This window comes from Scyliorhinus torazame, chromosome 3 (assembly GCF_047496885.1).
Source record: "Scyliorhinus torazame isolate Kashiwa2021f chromosome 3, sScyTor2.1, whole genome shotgun sequence".
Lineage (NCBI taxonomy): Eukaryota > Metazoa > Chordata > Chondrichthyes > Carcharhiniformes > Scyliorhinidae > Scyliorhinus > Scyliorhinus torazame.
The window spans coordinates 129,829,715-129,848,585 of NC_092709.1; the positions used below are offsets into that span (position 1 = coordinate 129,829,715).

An 18,871-nucleotide genomic window follows, 5' to 3' on the forward strand; every position below is an offset into this window, starting at 1 on the left:
GGATGTCCTTGGGCTGGCATGGACAAGATGGGCTGAATGACCTCCTTCTGTGTTGTAACGTTTCTATGGTTCTAGTTATATAATTGATCAGCACCCATTATTACAAGCATAAATGTTATATACCTCAAAGTCATATTTGAAAGCAAGTTCTGTTGAACAAAAAGTTGAAACAAAATAGGACATGTTACATGGAAATGATAGTGCTCAAACATTTACAAACAGCAGATTGGATCTCTGGCTTGGAATTTACTCCCTAGATGCAACCTGGGAGTTAGATTTGAAGATGCGCTCATCCTCAGCTATTCTGCTAAAGTTACACTCAATTTTCCTGCCAATCTCATTGGAATATACCCAAATATAAAAATATGTATAAATCAGTGTAAACAACTGGGCCCAAGGAAAGAGTCAAACTCACACCATTTATTTCTTCTTTAAGTATGAAAATTAAAGTTCCAACTCATTCAACCATCATTCATGCATATTAAGCACAGCATGTTTCAAATCTGCAGCCAGAGAAGCTTTGCAATTTTAAATGTGACTTGTACTGCTGTCATCAAAAATGCAAACAGACAATACAGCATGGGCCTCAGTCAGGATCATTTTTTTTTAAATCAAAAAATTGCAGTAGAACACCAGACAAATTACTTTGTTTCCTGCTGTGTCTGAAAATCTGGTTGAAGTTTCAAGGGAGACTTTGATCAAGTGAAATTGCAGGAAACTGGAGCATCAAGCTTTGTAATTTAGGGGCGTGGTCATTATCATCAATGGAGATGGATTTAGGCACCTGTTACTGACTAAGGAACAAAACTGCAATTTTCAGGCCACATATTTACTCTTTCCCCAATTAATGTGTCAATGATACACAGGAAATGTCAGCATTCTGTCATTTTACCACAGGCTTGTCCAACCCAATGCTTGCCGTCTGTGAAGCACTTTTATATGGCCCCCGGATCAATTGGTGAAAATTCCTGAAGAGGGGTCAGTGAGTTTGAAGATTTCTGCAGGGTACTGCTCTTCAATTACAGCCTGTTTTTCTCCTGTTTGATGCTGATGGAACCATTACTGACTGGAAACTGTGAGTATATGCAGATAGAGTGAGACGCTAATTCATGGGCCTTCAACCACCATGCTTTCTTGTGGCTCTGGCTGCTTTCCCACAGCTCCGGGTGCACTGGCTTGCCTCTGGCCTCATCCCTCCTAGCTCCTGGTATGTCCTTCCCTGCTCCAGGCACGTTCCTCCCAGCTCTAGCTGCATCCCCGCTGACTCCATCTGGGTCCCTTCAGGCTCCAGCTGTATCCCTCCTGGGTCCTTACAAATTCCTCCCAGCTCCAGCTGCATTCATCCCAGCTCCAGGCGCATCCCTCCTGACTCGAGGTATGTTCCTCTCAACTACGGTCACGTCCCTCCCAGGCTACCCCACATCCCTTGAGGCTCTTGGTGCTCGTCTCAGCAGTCACCCATTTTTTTGACCTCAGTCCTTTCTGCAGGTCTCTCCTCCTCCCATCCCAGGCAATTTAGTAAGGGAGTGTGAATAAATGTGTATGACAATGGTGGATAAATGAGTGAGTGAGTGTGTGTGAGGGTGAGTGGGTGGGTGAGTGTGAGTGAAGATAGGTGAGTGAGTGTGGTTGAGTGAGGGTGGGTGAGTGTGTGTGTGAGAGAGAATATAGAACATAGAACATACAGTGCAGAAGAAGGCCATTCGGCCCCTCGAGTCTGCACCGACCCACTTAAGCTCTCACTTCCACCCTAACCCCATAACCCAATAACCCCTCCTAACCTTTTTGGTCACCAAGGGCAATTTATCATGGCCAATCCACCTAACCTGCACGTCTTTGGACGGTGGGAGGAAACCGGAGCACCCGGAGGAAACCCACGCGAACACGGGGAGAATGTGCAGACTCCGCACAGACAGTGACCCAGAGAGGGTTGTGTGTGTGAGAGAGAGGGGTGAGTGTGTGTGTCTGAGAGAGAGAGAGAGAGAGAAAAGGGGTGAGAAGAAGGGGTGTTTGTGTACCTGGCTCATTCCCAGTCCTAGGGTTCTCATTTGCCCTCACACACCAGCCGGCATTGTCTCAGGGGGTGAGGGGGTGTATGTGAGCTCCCTGAGCCGGGAAGTGAGCTGGACGTACCTTCTCACTCTTTCACCTCTAATGGTTGTCTTTATTTATCACTCATTTTTTTAACTGATCAATTTTTTGCCATGACTTTTTTTCTCGGCAGGTTGTTCCTTTTCATCCATCAGCATTTTAAAAGAAATCACGTTTAATGTTGTGCCAAACCTTATCTTTCTGAAATTTGCTCATTGGCTCCCAAGTGTGAGAAAAAACTAAATGTGGTTTCCATCGCAATAAGGTTGGGCAAGCCTGTTTTACCCTATTCTACCCCATTATGACAATTTTGTTTCTCTATTACCAGCTGAAAGACAGATTGCTATGAAGAATTATTGCACCTTTGTTTACCATGAATTTATTGACAGTTGTATTAGAGAGTCAGACATACTTTCATCCGTAAGATTACACAAAACATGTGGAAACAAATAAATCAATACCTCCCTATTCATACACAGACTTGAATATACACCTACTTGGGCACAAATATACCTGTGTACAAACATGAATAAAAATCAATACATAAAACCGAATCATAAAGAAAGCAAGCATGGTGCATGATTTACTCCCCACAAAATATACAAACGGCAACAACTTGCGTACATATAGCATCTTCAGTGTACGAAAGTATCCCATGGTATTTCACAGGAGGAGACTAAGCTATAAATTCACAGAGTATATATATATATATACGCCACCCACAGGTGGGGGCATGTTTAATGGATCCTGAACATCAATGTTATCAGAAGAAGACAGTGGCAATTAAAATAAAGGTTCAGCTAATGGGCCCTGAAATAAAGGTTCACTATTACTTCCTTGCTTTTGTACTCTGTGCATCTATTTACAAAATGCATGATCCCATATGTTTTATTGGCTGCTTTCTCAACTTACCCTGCCACTTTCAATGGTTTGTGCAAATATATCCCCAGTGGTTCAATGGTTTGTGCAAATATATATCCCTATGCTCCTGCACTCCCTTAGAATTGTATTCTTTATTTGACATCGCCATTCCTCGTTCTTCCTACCAAAACATATCACTTCACAACTCTCTGCATTAAATTTCATTTGCCACATGGCTACACAGTCCACCAGCCTTCCTATTTCCTCTTGAAGATTACCACTAATAATAATCTTCATTATAGTCACAAGTAGGCTTACATTAACACTGCAATGAAGTTACTGTGAAAAGCCCCTAGTCGCCCCTTCCGGCACCTGTCCAGGTACACAGAGGGAGAATTCAGAATGTCCAATTCACCTAACAAGCACATCTTTCGGTACTTTTGGGAGGAAACTGGAGCACCCGGAGGAAACCCATGCAGACACAGGGAAAAGGTGCACACTCCGCACATACAGTGACCCAAGCCGGGAATCGAACCTGGGACCCTGGAGCTGTGAAGCAACAGTGATTGTCTTATCTCTCACAGCTCACAATACTTAAAAGCTTGAAGCAAGTCATATCCAGTGAGCCTAAGAAAAGAAAACCCAAAGGAAATGAAGGCAAAATCAAATCAATTTAACGTTTGATGTTGTTAAAAGTTTTAAATGTGATCATTACTACATGTCCTACCTGGCTTCCCATAATCACATGAACTCTGCTTTGGGGGTGCAACCATCATGCATTCCCCTCAATAAAGACATTACACTAGGCACACTTTCATCTTTGAGCTGATAACATGGTGTCAGAAGTGGAGCTGAGATTTAGTTTGGCAAAGCTGGAAGAGAAGCTACAGCTACTGAAAGAGCAACACTGGCATGTCCCAACCTGCTAAAAAAAAGCTGCTGAAATAAGAAACATAAGCAAGGAAAAGCTAACACAAGCTGAAGACTGCAAGTAAAGTACTGGGAGGGACAGAAATAGCTGTAAATTTTCTACTTCCAGCTCTTGTCAAAATCAAAGGATATAGGTGGCAGAACTGGTAATTATTCCCCTTGCAATGGCAAATCAATGATATTATAACAGATTTGATGAAAAATCCGGGGTTAATACAAGTAGCAACACTTTTAACCCTGCTGGGGAGGGACTACTACAAATTGTATTCACCCTAAATCTATCTGAGGAACAAAAAGAAAATGACAGAGATTTTGAAAGCCTTTGAAACTCAAGTGAACGTAACGTATGAACCTGTTCAACATTAAGGTTCAAAACAAAAAAGAGTCCATTGATCAGTATGTGACTGCAGTAACATAGCTTGCAGAATCATGTGAATTTGGGCAACCAAAGGATGATCTAATTAAAGATATAGTTGCCTGAGGCATTCGAGATCTGACAGTAAGAGCACGTCTACTGAGAAAGGAGCAACATACTCTCAAGAAAGTGATGGATGTATGCACGAACATGGAGGTTGTGAAACGTCAGCTAGAGTACAAGTGTAGCAGAACAGACCAGGAGATACATTATGCTGCGAGACAATCCAGGTCAAAAGAGCAGAGTAATTGCAGACAAAGGAAACATTATACAAAGGAAAAGGATTGTCCAGCCTGGGGAAAGCAGTGTTTTAACTGCAATAAGCCAACTCTTTTACACACAGGTATTTGACTAGAAAGAAGCAAAACAAGCCTATGGCCCCTTAGTTCAGCTGAAGACTCTGACAAATCACTGTGCACCATACAGCAGATTGGCTCCATCCAGTCTATAGGTGACCAATAGTTTGTGACTGTTACAATGATGACCGCAAAGGGTTAATGCCACGACCTTGTGTGCGAGGCTGGGGTTGATTCAATTAAAAGTGGCGTGCAAGGTGCATTTAATGAAGGTGAGGATGAGCCGTATGTTTGAGGTGGTGCAGAATAGCTGTGAGCTGTGTGGGAGGGGCCCAGCCAATCATGTGCATATGTTCTGGTCCTGGCTGAAGTTGGAGAAATTTTGGGGTTTGTTTTTCATCACCATGTCTAAGGTTCTGCATGTGGATTTGGAGTGGCGTACCCTCGAGGAGTGCCAGATCGGCCAGAGCTGCAGATGGGAGCAGGGGAAGATGTTTTAACCTTCGCCTTGTTGATTGCTCGCAGGCAGGTTCTGTTGGGGTGTAGGTCAGCTTCCCCCCCGTGACTCAACGTGACTGGGGGATTGAGTGGATTTCCTGCATTTTGAAAAGGTGAAATTTGCTGTGAGAGGGGCTGATGAGGGGTTCTACCAGAGATAAGGTTTGTTTATCTTACATTTTGGGGATCTTGTTGCCTTAATAGTGTGTGTGTGTGGGGGGGGGGGGGGGGGGGGCTGGGGGAACAGTGTGGCGTGGGGGGGGGGGGGGGGTCTGTATTGTAAAATGTAAAAATGTTGAAAACTTTAATAATTTTTTTTTTCAAAGAATGCTGACCTCAGAAGGATAGCATCAAGTGAAAATAAAGTATCAGATTGTAACATCATGATCTGCACAAACCTGTGTGAAGTGGCTCAACATGGCGAGCCAATAATGAAGCCCTCGAAAGTAAGTTTTAGGCTGTATGAAGGGACGATACTTATACCGAGAGGACAAATTAGTCTGAGGGCCCAATGCAATTGCAAGAATGAAGATCTGGAGCAAGTCAATAGCTTGAACTGGTAACCCTCAATATGCTAACAGTGATTTACAATGTATCACAGCACATTAAACCATCGACCACTGAACAGATCCTAAAGCAGTACAAAGATGTGTTTACAGGGTGTCAAAGTAGATGAGAGTGTAAGGCCAATTCATCATCTGCCAAGAAGATTTCCAGCAGTCCTCAAGCCCAGCCTAAAAAGCAAGATAGAAGATCTGGAAAAGGGAGTGATCAAGAAAGTGACAATTCCTACAGACTGGATTAGCTGTATGGTAGCAGTGAAACAACCTGCAAAGCTGTGAATATGCTTAGACCCAAATGATCTAAACAAAGGGCTGAAGAGACCTCATTACCCATGCCACCATCAAAGGAAGTTTGCCACAGCTTGTCAAGGCAAAGATCTTCACTACTCTCAGTGCAAAGGACAGTTACTGTAAGTGAACTTGGATGAAAGCAGAAGTTTTCTAACTACACTCCGGACACCATTTGGGAGATACAGATGGTTGCACAAGATGGTTGGCATTCCCGTAGCTCCAGAAGAGTATCAAAGCAGACAGCATAAGATAGTCAGTGATCGTCCCAGAGTGGAAGCCAAAGTGGATGATTTGATTATCTATGGATGTGGAGACACAATGAAAGAAGCCATGATGACCATGATCAGAATTTAGTACGACTGCCAGATGAACCTGAAGTTGGAGAAGAAAAATTGCAACAGAAGAAGCTTGAAGTCAAGAACATAGGTCATGTACTGACTGCAAAGGCCTTCATCCAGATCCTTACAAGGTAAGAGCTGTATCAGCGATGTAGTGACCAACTGATGTGAAATCAGTGCAATGATTTGTTGAATTTGTGAACTATTTTGCAAAGCTTTTTTCTAATTTGTCATCAGAGTGTGAACCATTATGCCAGCTCACTGTCAAAGATGAGCAGTGGTATTGGGAAGAGGACAAGAAGCAGCGTTTACTAAACTCAAATAACTGAAATCAAACAACTGGTGCTGACAACATCAGTGCTGAAGTACTATGGTGTCAATGATGGAGTTACCTTGCAGAGAGATGCCAGCAAGACAGATCTTGGAGCAATCCTAATGCAGCAAAGACAACAAGTCACATTTACATCCAGGGCATTGAGTACCTGGCTATTATTTTTGCCTGTGAGCATTTTCCTTAATGCCTCATTGGGAGAGGCAGAGTAACAGCGGAGTCCGACCACAAGCCACTTCAAAGCATTGTCTCAAACTGCTACTCACTGTTCCAAAGCATCTGCAAAGAACATCACTTTTTTTCTAGAGATATCATCTGGCAATGACATACAGGCAAGGGAAACAGATGTACATCACTCTCATGCACTTCCCATTAATAAAGTTGAGGATGCTACAACAGAATGTAAAATCTTCCAGATTCAATGTGAAGCAGCAGTTTGACATGATCTCTAAGTCATCGACCTAGCAGAGACATTGAATCTGACAGACAAGCACCTTGCTCAGATCAAGAGAACTATCCAACAGGATGTAAGTGCTGCAAAATGTATTAATGAGAGGATGGCCTGAGAGCATCAGTGCACACCTGTGGCTACAAGAGCATATTGGGCATACCAAAATGAATTGACAGCCCAAGGTGGCAACTTGTACAAAGGAAAGAATCATCTGAGGAGATACGCGGACAGATGCTGAAGTGCATCCATGCAAGCCATCAAGGAATTGAGTTGAGGCTGAGGAAGGCATGAGAAATGCTCCACTGGCCAAGCATGAGCAATGAAGTTAAAGACCATATCAGCCAGTGTGGTGCTTGTAAAGAGCTATCAAGATAAACAAGTTAAAGAGCCATTGACGATGCATGACATCCCAGACAGATCATGGATGAAGTTGGGAGTAGAGGTCCACATTATAGCAGGAACTGATTATCAGGTCACCATAGACTACTTTCCAACTATTGAGAGGTAGAGCAGCTAACTTCAACAACAACAGGAGAGAGAATAGAATGCTTGAAAACGCACTTCCGGTGTTACTGCATTCCAGAAATTGTGATGAGTGACAGTGACCCTCATCATGAGTGAAGAATTCAGCCTCTTCACAAAGGATTGGGAAGTTCAACACTCTACATCTTCTCCATACTATCTCCAGTCGAATGGAAAGGCTGAGACGGCAGTGATCATCACCAAAGGAATCATCAAAAAATTGAGCAAATCTAGCTCAGATGTATACAGGCAATGCTCCAGTGGAGAAAAAACAGACTGAAGGCATAGAAAGTGATCCTGCCCAAAGACTAATGTCACGCCACACTCAAACAGATATCCTGTGTGTGGGGAAACATTCTCCAGGATAAACAAACTTTACAGTCATTTGACCTGCATTATTTAGAGAAGTATCCTATATATATATATATACATGTGGTCATTTGTGCCTTTGATTTGACTGTTCAAATGCTTTCCTGACTGCATTCACACCTGCTAACTGCCAAAACTTGAACTCATTCAAAGCTCTGCTCCCCAAATCCTAACACATGCCATGCCCCATTTTCCCATTGCCCTGGTACTTGGTAACTTATATTCGCTCCTGGTGCAGCAACACCTCCATTTTCAGATCCTCACATGGTTTTCATTTTTTTTTTACCTGCCCTCACTCGTCCCTATCTCTGTAACCCCCTCCAGCCCATAACAATCTGCGATCTGTCCTCCCCCTTCTGCCACCAACACTGGCCTCTTGCGCATTCCCCAACGTTACATGGTTACCAAGTCTTTAACAGCTTGAGCATGAGACTCTGGAATTCCTCCCAGCCCAAGCCTTTCCATCTCTCCACCTCTGTGTCTTTAAGACACTCTTTAAAACTTACCCCTTTGTCCTGGTTTTTAGTCATCTATCCGAATATCTCACAGGGCTTGGTGTCAGATTATGTTTGATAATGCTCCTACAAGGTCTTGTATAAATGTAAACTGTCTATACAAAAGATCCATACACAAGGAGAAACATAAACTTATTTTTGCACAGTCCAGTTTTTAGGATTTAATTATTTGTGCCTTTGGAAAATGCATTTTGACTTAATTATGAAGTGAAAATACATCTAAGGCTCCTTGTGGAAAGTGTTGGAAGAATAAAGCAACATGGTCTGCTGGGCGTGGAGAGTGTCGAGATTGGGGGAGACTGTTAGATTATTGTGTTCTTTGAAGAGATCATTGCCATGACCCCTGGGAAAGTCAGGGATGGGATGGGATGGGTCAGCAGCTCCGGTTAGGCTAGACGCAAATTGTCAGTTGGAATTTACACCCTGGCTGTGCCTTCCATCCCGTTCTGCAAATATCTCCTGCATCTCCAGACATTGATTTTATTTATTAATGCCTGTTTCTTCTCTCTCTGGATCAATGACTGGTGATGGAAGGTCTTCCTTGCGCCCGGTTCGCAATTGTCATTTAGTGCCGGCTTCAAACGCCTGGCCTCCTTATGAACCCAATAAACATGTTTCTTGACAAGTTCATTTCCACGCCACTTCTTCGCTTTTACGGTTTTTCATTATCTGGCCTCATTTAATAGCAGCGAGCCCCGCTGCTAGTGCCTCCACAGCCCCCTCCCATGGATCCAGTTAAAGGGGCAGTGTCCTTTTCTGTGGATTGATTTTAACAGCGCGCACGGTTTCAGGAAGACTTAGATGAACATTTATTTTAGTAACGAAACGTACCCTGTAATCATTTCAGAGGTCTGTGTGTGTTTTGGTAGCGAATTATATACAACTACATTCTAATTTAGAAAGTTTTAATTTTACTAATTCAAATCCGTAGACTTGCTTCTCACAACAACAGAATCGATATAATTGCCATTGGTATATCAGGTAGGCTGTCCTCTTTATTAAAAAAATGTGCACCCCGCTGCAAACGCGCTTCAGGGAGCATCATTATTTTCACTAACAGCAGAAACATGAACGTTGTACACGGTCACGAAAGAGATTGCATTACAGCTCGTGTGCGTGTGTGAAACTGAGTTACAGCCCCTCTGACTAGGTGAGTGTATTTTGGATTACTCTGTGTGTGTTTCTGGGTTACAGTCTCTCTAACAGTGAGTTTATTTGCGTTGCAGAGTCTGTCTAAAGTTTGCGCTATAGTCTCTCTTACTCTGTGAGTGTATTTGTGTTACAGTCTGAGTAAAGTTTGGGTTACAGTCTCTCTTACTCTGAGTGTATTTGGGTTACAGTCTCTCTGACTGTGAGTGCAATTGGGTTACAGTCTCTCTGACTGTGAGTGCATTTGGGTTACAGTCTCTCTAACTGTGAGTGAATTTGCGTTGCAGTCTCTGTCTAAAGTTTGGGTTACAGTCTCTCTTACTGTGTGAGTGTATTGGGGTTACAGTCTCTCTGTCAATGTATTTGTGTTACAGTCTCAGTAAAGTTTGAGTTACAGTCTCTCTTACTGTGTGAGTGTATTTGGGTTACAGTCTCTCTGACCGTGAGTGCATTTGGGTTATAGTCTCTCTGACTGTGAGTGCATTTGGGTTATAGTCTCTGACTGTGAGTGTATTTGGGTTGCAAGTCTCTGACTGAAGTTTGGGCTACAGTCTGAGTAAAGTCTGGGTTACAATCTCTCTTACTGTTTGAGTGCATTTGGGTTGCAGTCTCTGACTGTAGTTTGGGTTACAGTCTCTCTGACTGTGAGTGTGTTTGGGTTACAGTCTCTCTGACTGAGTGTATTTGGGCCAGTCTCTCTGACTGTGAGTGCACTTGGGTTACAGTCTCTCTGACTGAGTGTATTTGGGTCAGTCTCTCTGACTGTGAGTGTATTTGGGTTGCAGTCTCTCTGACTGAGTGTATTTGGGTCAGTCTCTCTGACTGTGAGTGCATTTGGGTTACAGTCTCTCTGACTGGGTGTATTTGGGTCAGTCTCTCTGACTGTGAGTGCATTTGGGTTACAGTCTCTCTGACTGAGTGTATTTGGGCCAGTCTCTCTGACTGTGAGTGCACTTGGGTTACAGTCTCTCTGACTGAGTGTATTTGGGTCAGTCTCTCTGACTGTGAGTGTATTTGGGTTGCAGTCTCTCTGACTGAGTGTATTTGGGTCAGTCTCTCTGACTGTGAGTGCATTTGGGTTACAGTCTCTCTGACTGGGTGTATTTGGGTCAGTCTCTCTGACTGTGAGTGCATTTGGGTTGCAGTCTCTGACTGAAGTTTGGGTTACAGTCTCTGTGTGAGTGTATTTGGGTTGCAGTCTCTGACTGAAGTTTGGGTTACAGTCTCTCAGACTGAGTGTATTTGGGTTGCAGTCTCTGACTGAAGTTTGGGTTATAGTCTCTGTGTGAGTGTATTTGGGTTACAGTCTCTCACTATTTTGAGTTAGTGTCTCTCTGACTGAGTTTTCAATTAGTCTCTCTCTCCTCGATTGCATTTTGGATTGCAGTCTCTTCAATGTGAGTCGAAGAGTCTGTCTGTGAAGGGTATTTTGCATTACCAGTATCTCTCTCTCTGACTATATTTTGGGTCCCAGTCTCCTCAATGTGAGTTTTAAATTACAGTCTCTCTGACTGTGTATTTTGGGTTACAGCCTCTCTAATTAGTTTTCTTGGTGACAGTTTATCTGACTGTAAATGTGGTCTGGGTTAGAGCTCTCCATCCTGATTGTGTTGTGTTTTGGGTTATGGTCTCTGACTATGTATGTGTGTATTTTGGTTCCAGCTTCTCTCGCTAAAATTGTGAGTATGGGTTTTGGGTTCAGTCCCTTTCTCCCCTGCTCTCTCCATTTCTTGGGCCATCATATAGTCTCATGCTGCTGATAGGTAAGCGATTGGAGCCCATGGCTGATGCTGCTGTCACCGCGAATTCTTGTGTAAGATCCAGAAGAGATTTAAGTCCGTCCGCCCTCCACGAAACTTGTAGCGTTGAGTCGGGGAATTAACTGTTAAAGACAAATTCTATGGTCGCATCTTCCATGACTGAGATTGAGATGAACCTGAAAATGTAACATTGCCGAATACACACGGGTTTGTTTCAAAGTTCGGCACCTGGAACAAATAAGGCGCAGTGTTTTATTATAGGGAACGGAGCGGAACGATTGGGAAGTACAGATAGAAAATTATAAGGCAGCGCAATTGAGATGTTTAAACTTTGTTCTGCCCCGTTTTATGTATCGCTGCAATTAAATAAACAAGAGATTTTCAGCAATTGGAGAAGATTTCGGTGGTTTAAGATTTCTGATTTGAATTCCCTTGTATTATGTAAACTACAAGATCACTTTTCAAAGCTGCAGCTGCATTTGCATTTTATATATCCCACTTACCTACTTATCTCGCTATTTATATTCCCGAAATAAACACTGGTAATTTGATTACCTCATTCCTACTTTTATCTCTTCGAAGTTATTAAGGGGGCATTAGCTTAAATGAATAATTGTTCTGCCCCCTCCCCAGGATGATGTAACAGTTGCTGAAAACTCCTCACAGCCGACCTTTTGGTCATTTGTCCCACTCTCTCATGTGACTCCTTGCCAGGACTTGCTTACATTGGTTTTAGCAAGTTAAAGGCGCTATGTCAATCCAAGTAGCTTTGGTTCAGGGAGTGCTGCTGTTGTGAATGAGTAAGACTAGTCTGCATCATGAGTCCTGGCAGATTTATAAATCAATAATATTTTATTTTGCATTCTAATGAAAGGCCATCGGCCTGAAACATTAACTCTGTCTCTCTCCCCACAGATGCTGCCAGACTTGCTGAATTTACCCAGTATTTTCTGTCTTTATTTCAGATTTCCAGCATACTTTTTTGCATAAAACATGTTGATGCCTTTTGCAATGAAATGAAAATCGCTTATTGTCACAAGTAGGCTTCAAATGGAGTTACTGTGAAAAGCCCCTAGTCCCCACATTCCGGAGCCTGTTTGAGGAGGCTGGTATGGGAATTGAACCCGCGCTGCTGGCTTGCCTTGGTCTGCTTTAAAAGCCAGCTATTTAGCCCTGTGCTAAACCAACCCTGATTTCTGGGGAAGGGAATGCAGATCGGACTGCTGGAAAATGTGGTCATATCGGCACTGAGGGCTGAGTTGACAGGCGCGTGATAGAAAAAGGCACACTTGGGATAAGACACTGCAAGAGGACTCCAATCACGTTCTGCCTTGGCCTAACTAGTGAAGATTGAGTTCCAAGGACTATGATTTTATCTCCTGTAAATTGTGTGTGGCATGGTGGCACAGCGGTTAGCAGTGCTGCCTCACAGTGCCAGGGATCCAGGTTCGAACTGTGTGGAGTTTGCACTGGGGTTTCTTCCGCTTCAAAGGTGTGTAGGTTATAGGTGGATTGGCCATGTGAAATTGCCCCTAAATGTCCAGGGATGTTCAGGCTGGGTTACCCGGCGGGGGCCTGGCTAGGGTGTTCTTTCGGAGGTTTGGTGCAGACTCGATGGGCCGAATTACTTCCTTATGCACTGTAGGGATTCTATGATAATTCTATGAATGGAATTTAAATTATTATTCGCCAAACCAATCCGAAACTTCATAGTGCCATGTCCAGGGAGACGGGGCGGGAATACAAACAGTGAACCTGGCACAAAGCATTTGTTGAAGCCTGTGACCCACCATTTGGATTTGGAGTAAAGGAAAGTAATTGGAGCGAAGTTGCAGATTACTGAATGGAGCAACCAGCTAAGGAAGCGAATGGCTTCTACCCGCCCGAATGAACCTGAGATAATAGCGAGGGAAGGGGAAGGGGGGGGGGGGGGAATGGAATAGAAGGGGAAACCTGCATTTATATAGCACCTTTCGTAATCCCAGGACGTCACAAAGTGCTTTACAATCAATGAAGTTGTATTTTGAAAGAAATCTTTCCGATTTTCAGGCAAAGCAAGCCCTGCCATTGGAGACTGTGGTAATAACCAAATAATCTTTTTTTTTAAATAATGAGGAATTTGGCCAGGACACTGGGGAACGAACACCACCCCCGGCCAGGACATTGGGGAACGAACCCCCCCCCCCTCCCCCCAATCATTCTGCCGCCATTGGTTGTTGACACCTACCCAGGCAGCACCTTCATTTGGCTGAATATTTCTATTAGAACATAGAACATACAGTGCAGAAGGAAGCCATTCGACCCATCTAGTCTGCACCAACCCACTTCCATCCTAACCCGTGACCCAATAATCCTCCTAACCTTTTTGGACACTAAGGACAATTTATCATGGCCAATCCACCTAACCTGCACGTCTTTGAACTGTGGGAGGAAATCGGAGCACCTGGAGTAAACTCCCGCAGACACGGGGAGAACGTGCAGACTCCGCACAGACAGTGACCGAGCAGGGAATCGAACCTGTGAAGCCACAGTGCTATCCACTTGTGCTACCGTGCTGCCCACATTGAACTGAGTCTGTCCAGAGGTGTGCGCTCAGGTCTCTGGAGTGGACAGAAGAATGAGACAGAGCGTGAAAGAAAAAAACAGGGATCATGATTCTGGCTGAAGTTGAGAAGGGAGAGAGAGGGAGCATAAAACAAGACAGAGAAGTAATGAGTCAGCTTGAAGCAAGTGGAAGGTTGACAGGGGAAGATCAAAACAACTTGAAAGAGTGGCGGAGAGGAAGAACTCGAAGCAGGAAGGGACAGCATTAGCGGGGAGGGGGGATAAAACTGAGAGGGAGAAGCAGACACACATGAATGAAATGAAAATGAAAATCGCTTATTGTCACAAGTAGGCTTCAAATTAAGTTACTGTGAAAAGTCCCTAGTCGCCACATTCCGGCGCCTGTTCGGGGAGGCTGGTACGGGAATTGAACCGTGCTGCTGGCCTGCCTTGGTCTGCTTTCAAAGCCAGCGATTTAGCCCTGTAAGCTGAAGTAAGTAAATCGAGCAGAACAGAGCAAGAAACTGAAAGCAACGGAGATTTACTCATCAATGAATAGTCATGTGTGCTGACCAGTCATTGCCTGCTATTTATAAACAGCCACTTTTGGTCCTGTGGGTGAACGCGGTTTGTTTTATTTTGTCTATCCATGAAAACCCATTTGCCACAGAGCCTGTCTGAATCAAATGCAGGATTGGACAGCTGTGACTTGGGGTTAGGCAGTGGGTTCGATATAGTGACACTGAGCGGGAGTCGCCGATATCACACATGCAAATATCTCCACTCCAACTGAAGAGCAGGTCCGCCTTCCAAGAGTTTTTTTAAAACAGTGAATTGTCTAATCGCTAACAAGTCCAAACATTGAGCCGGAAGTTAGTGCATCTTCAAACACATGTTTAATCTAAGCCTCAATTGACGTTAGGCAGTGTGCAAGTTAGGGAACATGGTGCTTACAAAGTTTGTACTGGATTATTCCAGCTTTACAAAACATTCATTATAAATAAATCACATAAAGCTCTTCACGCGTGATCATTTTGTCAAATATTTTATTATTAGTGACAGTATTACTCCTGGACATGGTAAACGCAGAGAATTGAGTTGCCTTCAATGCTGCGAAAATGACAGGTATTACACAGCAATGCAAAGAGACAAGTGTTCCAAACATTTTTGAACCTCTTATTTACGGCGCCAAGTTCAAAGTCTGAGTAATATTAGATCTGTAGTAATCTGACGAACGAACAGATATATTTCATCATATGCTCTTCAGCAGCAGTGGGTTGATCAGGGCTGGTCCCCACAGCCGATCTGTGTAGCACATTTGTACAAAGGGAGGTTGCTCTTCTGTTTTGATGAATGTTGCGGTCAGCTCGCATGTTGTATGAAGGAGAATTAGAGATCAGATTACATTACAAGTACTGCACTTTTTTTTATTCGTCTACGTTTGAAGGTTGGCCGCAACTATGTTGATTAAAGCGACGAGCTCTAAACCGCAGAAGTTTGTAACTTTTATCTAATTGCGTTTTTTAATGCGAAGACAGATTTTAAATATAAGTTATATATATGTATGAGGCCACTTATCCTCTTCTGCCTAGCACGCTAACTGCCATCTGAGAGAAGAGCATGCATTTGGAAAACTTGTATTTATATTATTGTTTCTTTAACTGTCCAACCACCTCCCTTCAAAGTGACTCCATATTGCAGCTTGAGCCCAGTGTGGATTCCCATTGATGTATTCTGTAAGTAATTAACAACCTCTCCAGATAACCGTGCTTTGGTAAAACGATGCTTCTTATTGTGCGATGATTGCATTTGTGATCTTTTAAACTCGAGATGTTGTCGCGCGTTTTGTTGATTTCAAAACAAACTTCGTCTTCAAAACAATTTGGCAAAGGCACCCTCCGTTAGAAAAGTAGACACAACAAAGAAATCGGGACGGCACTGTTTGAGTGTATGGGCGTTGCAGTAAGACTACTTATTGGCGGGGTTAATTGGAAAGTCGAATCTTCCTAAACCGTCTACATTAACGAATTCCGGAACACAACGTCCACAGCCGGGACAAGCACTTTGATACTCTCAACCTTCCTAACCATTTTGCATCTTGCTATTTGCTGCTGGGGTGTCAACGGCCACGACGCCGAGTAAGTGACAAGCACAAACAACTGGCACTGTTCACCAGATTATTCTTTGTAATTAGTTTCCGCACTGGAGTCCGCAAGCCTGTTGAAATGACGTTTCCAGGCTTCAAGCCTGTTGGGTGTTTGTATAGCTGGAGAGAACAGGGCCATTAAAGGGTTAAAGTGTCGGTCTCTAAAGGCAGACTGACTGAACTGATAACTATCTCAGCCCAAAGGGCTTTGAACTACGAACAGACGAGGGAAAAAAGAGTTAATAGTATTTCACGTCATATGTGCGTTAGTCCCGCCAATACCAAGGAGACCGAGAGCACAATTGATTCGAATATCGTTCCCTAAACCTGGAAAGTTTCGGAAATGTTCAAGGCGGGAAGGGTGAGAGCAGATAGACGGATGAAGTTCAAAGGAAGAGCGCAGGATCTGGAGTGATAGTCGGGGGTTAGAATTTAGACAGAAAAGGGATGAAGGAGCAGAGATAGGGTTAAGAAGCGGGCGAGTGTGTAGATCTGAGCCTGAGTGGCTTCTGTTCCGGACCCTGTGCTTATTGTGTTCCCGGCTGAGGTAGACAGATTTTTAATCAGTCAGGGAATCAGGGGTCGGGATAAGGCGGGAAAGTGGATTTGAGGAATATATCCGAACAGCCATGATATCATTGAATGGCGGAGCAGACTCGATGGGCTGAACGGCCTACTTCTGCTCCCATTTCTGATTGAACTCGAACTAGAAAGGCTGCTAGAATCTTCCTGTGGGGAAGAGGTTCGGAGGACAGATCGGGGCTCAGATTCTAATTAAAACTTGAAATGCGATCTGTCGCGTACTTAACTGATATCTGCCTTTGCTTTAACTAAATCAGCTTCAGTTAAAAAAAACAAGAGCCAAACAGCACACTGCTTGCCTTCAGTATCATCTGGTGAGTGCGAAGATTTAAAAAAAGGAGAAAGTTACCTTCCGTTGAGTTACTGACTGACGGTGAAGGATGGGCAGAGCCGGAAATGGGTCTCTGGTCAGTTTTACAATTGGGGACCTAATCTTATTTGACTCTTGTCCAGATGCTAGCGCATGGTCTATCTCTGTTTGTGAAGGCAGCGCTGTAAGAAGCTCCAATACGTATGTATTTTTTAAAAAGTTGACAAAGTGAGGCTGGGTTGGGGTGATTGATGTAGAGTGACCATAATTACTGCCGGCATGTTATTGGTGAAGAGAAGTTGACTTGCTTTTCCAGCCACGTTAGAACCAATCGCTGTCTGTCGATTTACTGGTAAATACAAACATTCAGCAATTTCACATTTCCTAATTGTAGTCCCCCCCCCCCCCCCCACACCTTCTAGGCAGCTTTCAGTGTTTCTTGGTCCTGATTTATTCTCCTCCCCCTCCCCACCCTCACCAAATACTAACAAAATGTCACGTCAATGCCAACCTCCTTGACATTGCTCGGCAAATGACTGCACTCCATCACCACTTTCTACTGTGAAGTTGTGTGTTAATTTTATGTTGTTCGCAGATGCTGTAAAGGTCAACTCCAATAATTGAATCCTTTCTCCATTATTAAAAATTGTTTTCAAAACAATGGTGTTGATAATATTGGTGCGAGAGTTTCCTAAGGTAACATACACTATAACTGTTCGATGAAGCCCCTCAAGCTAAACAAAGTGTCACCAGAAATAACATACATGTCAAAATCAATGATCCACAACGCCTACACGAGATTCATTCGAAATAACTGGACTAATCACCTTCGTAGCGTTATTTTGCTGAGGCATAATCTCCAACCTATCTTATATACTCTTTCCAGACAGCGAACAAAAACGTGTGACCAGTCGCTGATCAGAACATCTCACCAAGTTTTAAAAAGCACCAGAAATATCGTACCCTCACTTCTCTTTTCACGGTATAAGTATAAAAAGTATAAAAGTCAAAACGGAAGATTATCTGTAAAAAAATTAGACGGGCGAAAATTGTTGGACATTATTACAACACCTATTCTTTATTAATATGACAAGTGCATTACTCCTTTACTGTCTGGATTAAATACAACAGACCGTATATTAAGGTCATCAGTAACACGAATGCAACCAATTTCAGATCAATATATGACATGGGATGTCTGATCGAACTCAAGGGTCTTACTGTTTTTCCCAGTGACATTTATTTTGCTACGCGATTTTCTAGAGATGGGTGAATAGTGTTTCTTACCTTGACGTAATCATTTGCATTGCAAACTTCCAATTCTGTTAGTCAGTTTGTTTTTCCTCGCTTAAAATTCCACACTTCTTTTGAGGAGCAGGCGGGAGGCTAAGATCGATGCTAGATGGATACAGAGAGAACCTGGAGAATTGCCAGAATGAAACTATCCTTGTTTGTGCATGTGGCTTATTTTCCCCCTCCTCTCTCTCTCTCTCTTCTAATTTCCGCAAAAGCCAAGTCTTGGAAGTGACCGATTAAAGTTGAGTCAGGTTGTCTGGAGGATCTGCTTTGCCTCTGGGCAGTCAGTGAGCTTGGCTTCCACAGTGCAAGAGGTGAGAGTGAATCAAACTGTACTCACTCCGTCCCGTCCCGGTCGCTCCACCAATCAGAGTCGCTGGCAGCCCACCTATCCGCCAATCACCGATCAGCAGCTCAACCGGGCCAATCGGGAGGGAGATGGGTGGCGGCCAGGCCACCAATGGGAGAGAGAGAGCGTGTAGCTTTGGCCAATGGCGGGGCGGACCCATCCACTGCCTTGCCTTTATGAATGAAAAGCCACTGGGCGGAGCCAGGCGTCGCTCAGCCCGGACTCCGGGCGAGAGAGACAGGCGGAGGAGGCTCCGCGAGAAAC

General features: G+C 43.7%; 1 protein-coding gene across 1 annotated transcript in view; it reads right to left on the reverse strand.

Annotated features, from left to right (window-relative positions):
• ndnf (neuron-derived neurotrophic factor) overlaps positions 1-18,586 on the reverse strand; it is a 40,796-nt gene extending 22,210 nt beyond the window's left edge. The window contains exon 1 of the mRNA XM_072496198.1: positions 18,250-18,586. Within this exon, the coding sequence (XP_072352299.1) occupies positions 18,250-18,269 (20 nt within the window). The 5' untranslated portion in view covers positions 18,270-18,586. The remainder of the gene's footprint in view (positions 1-18,249) is intronic.
• Positions 18,587-18,871: the final 285 nt, after the last annotated feature.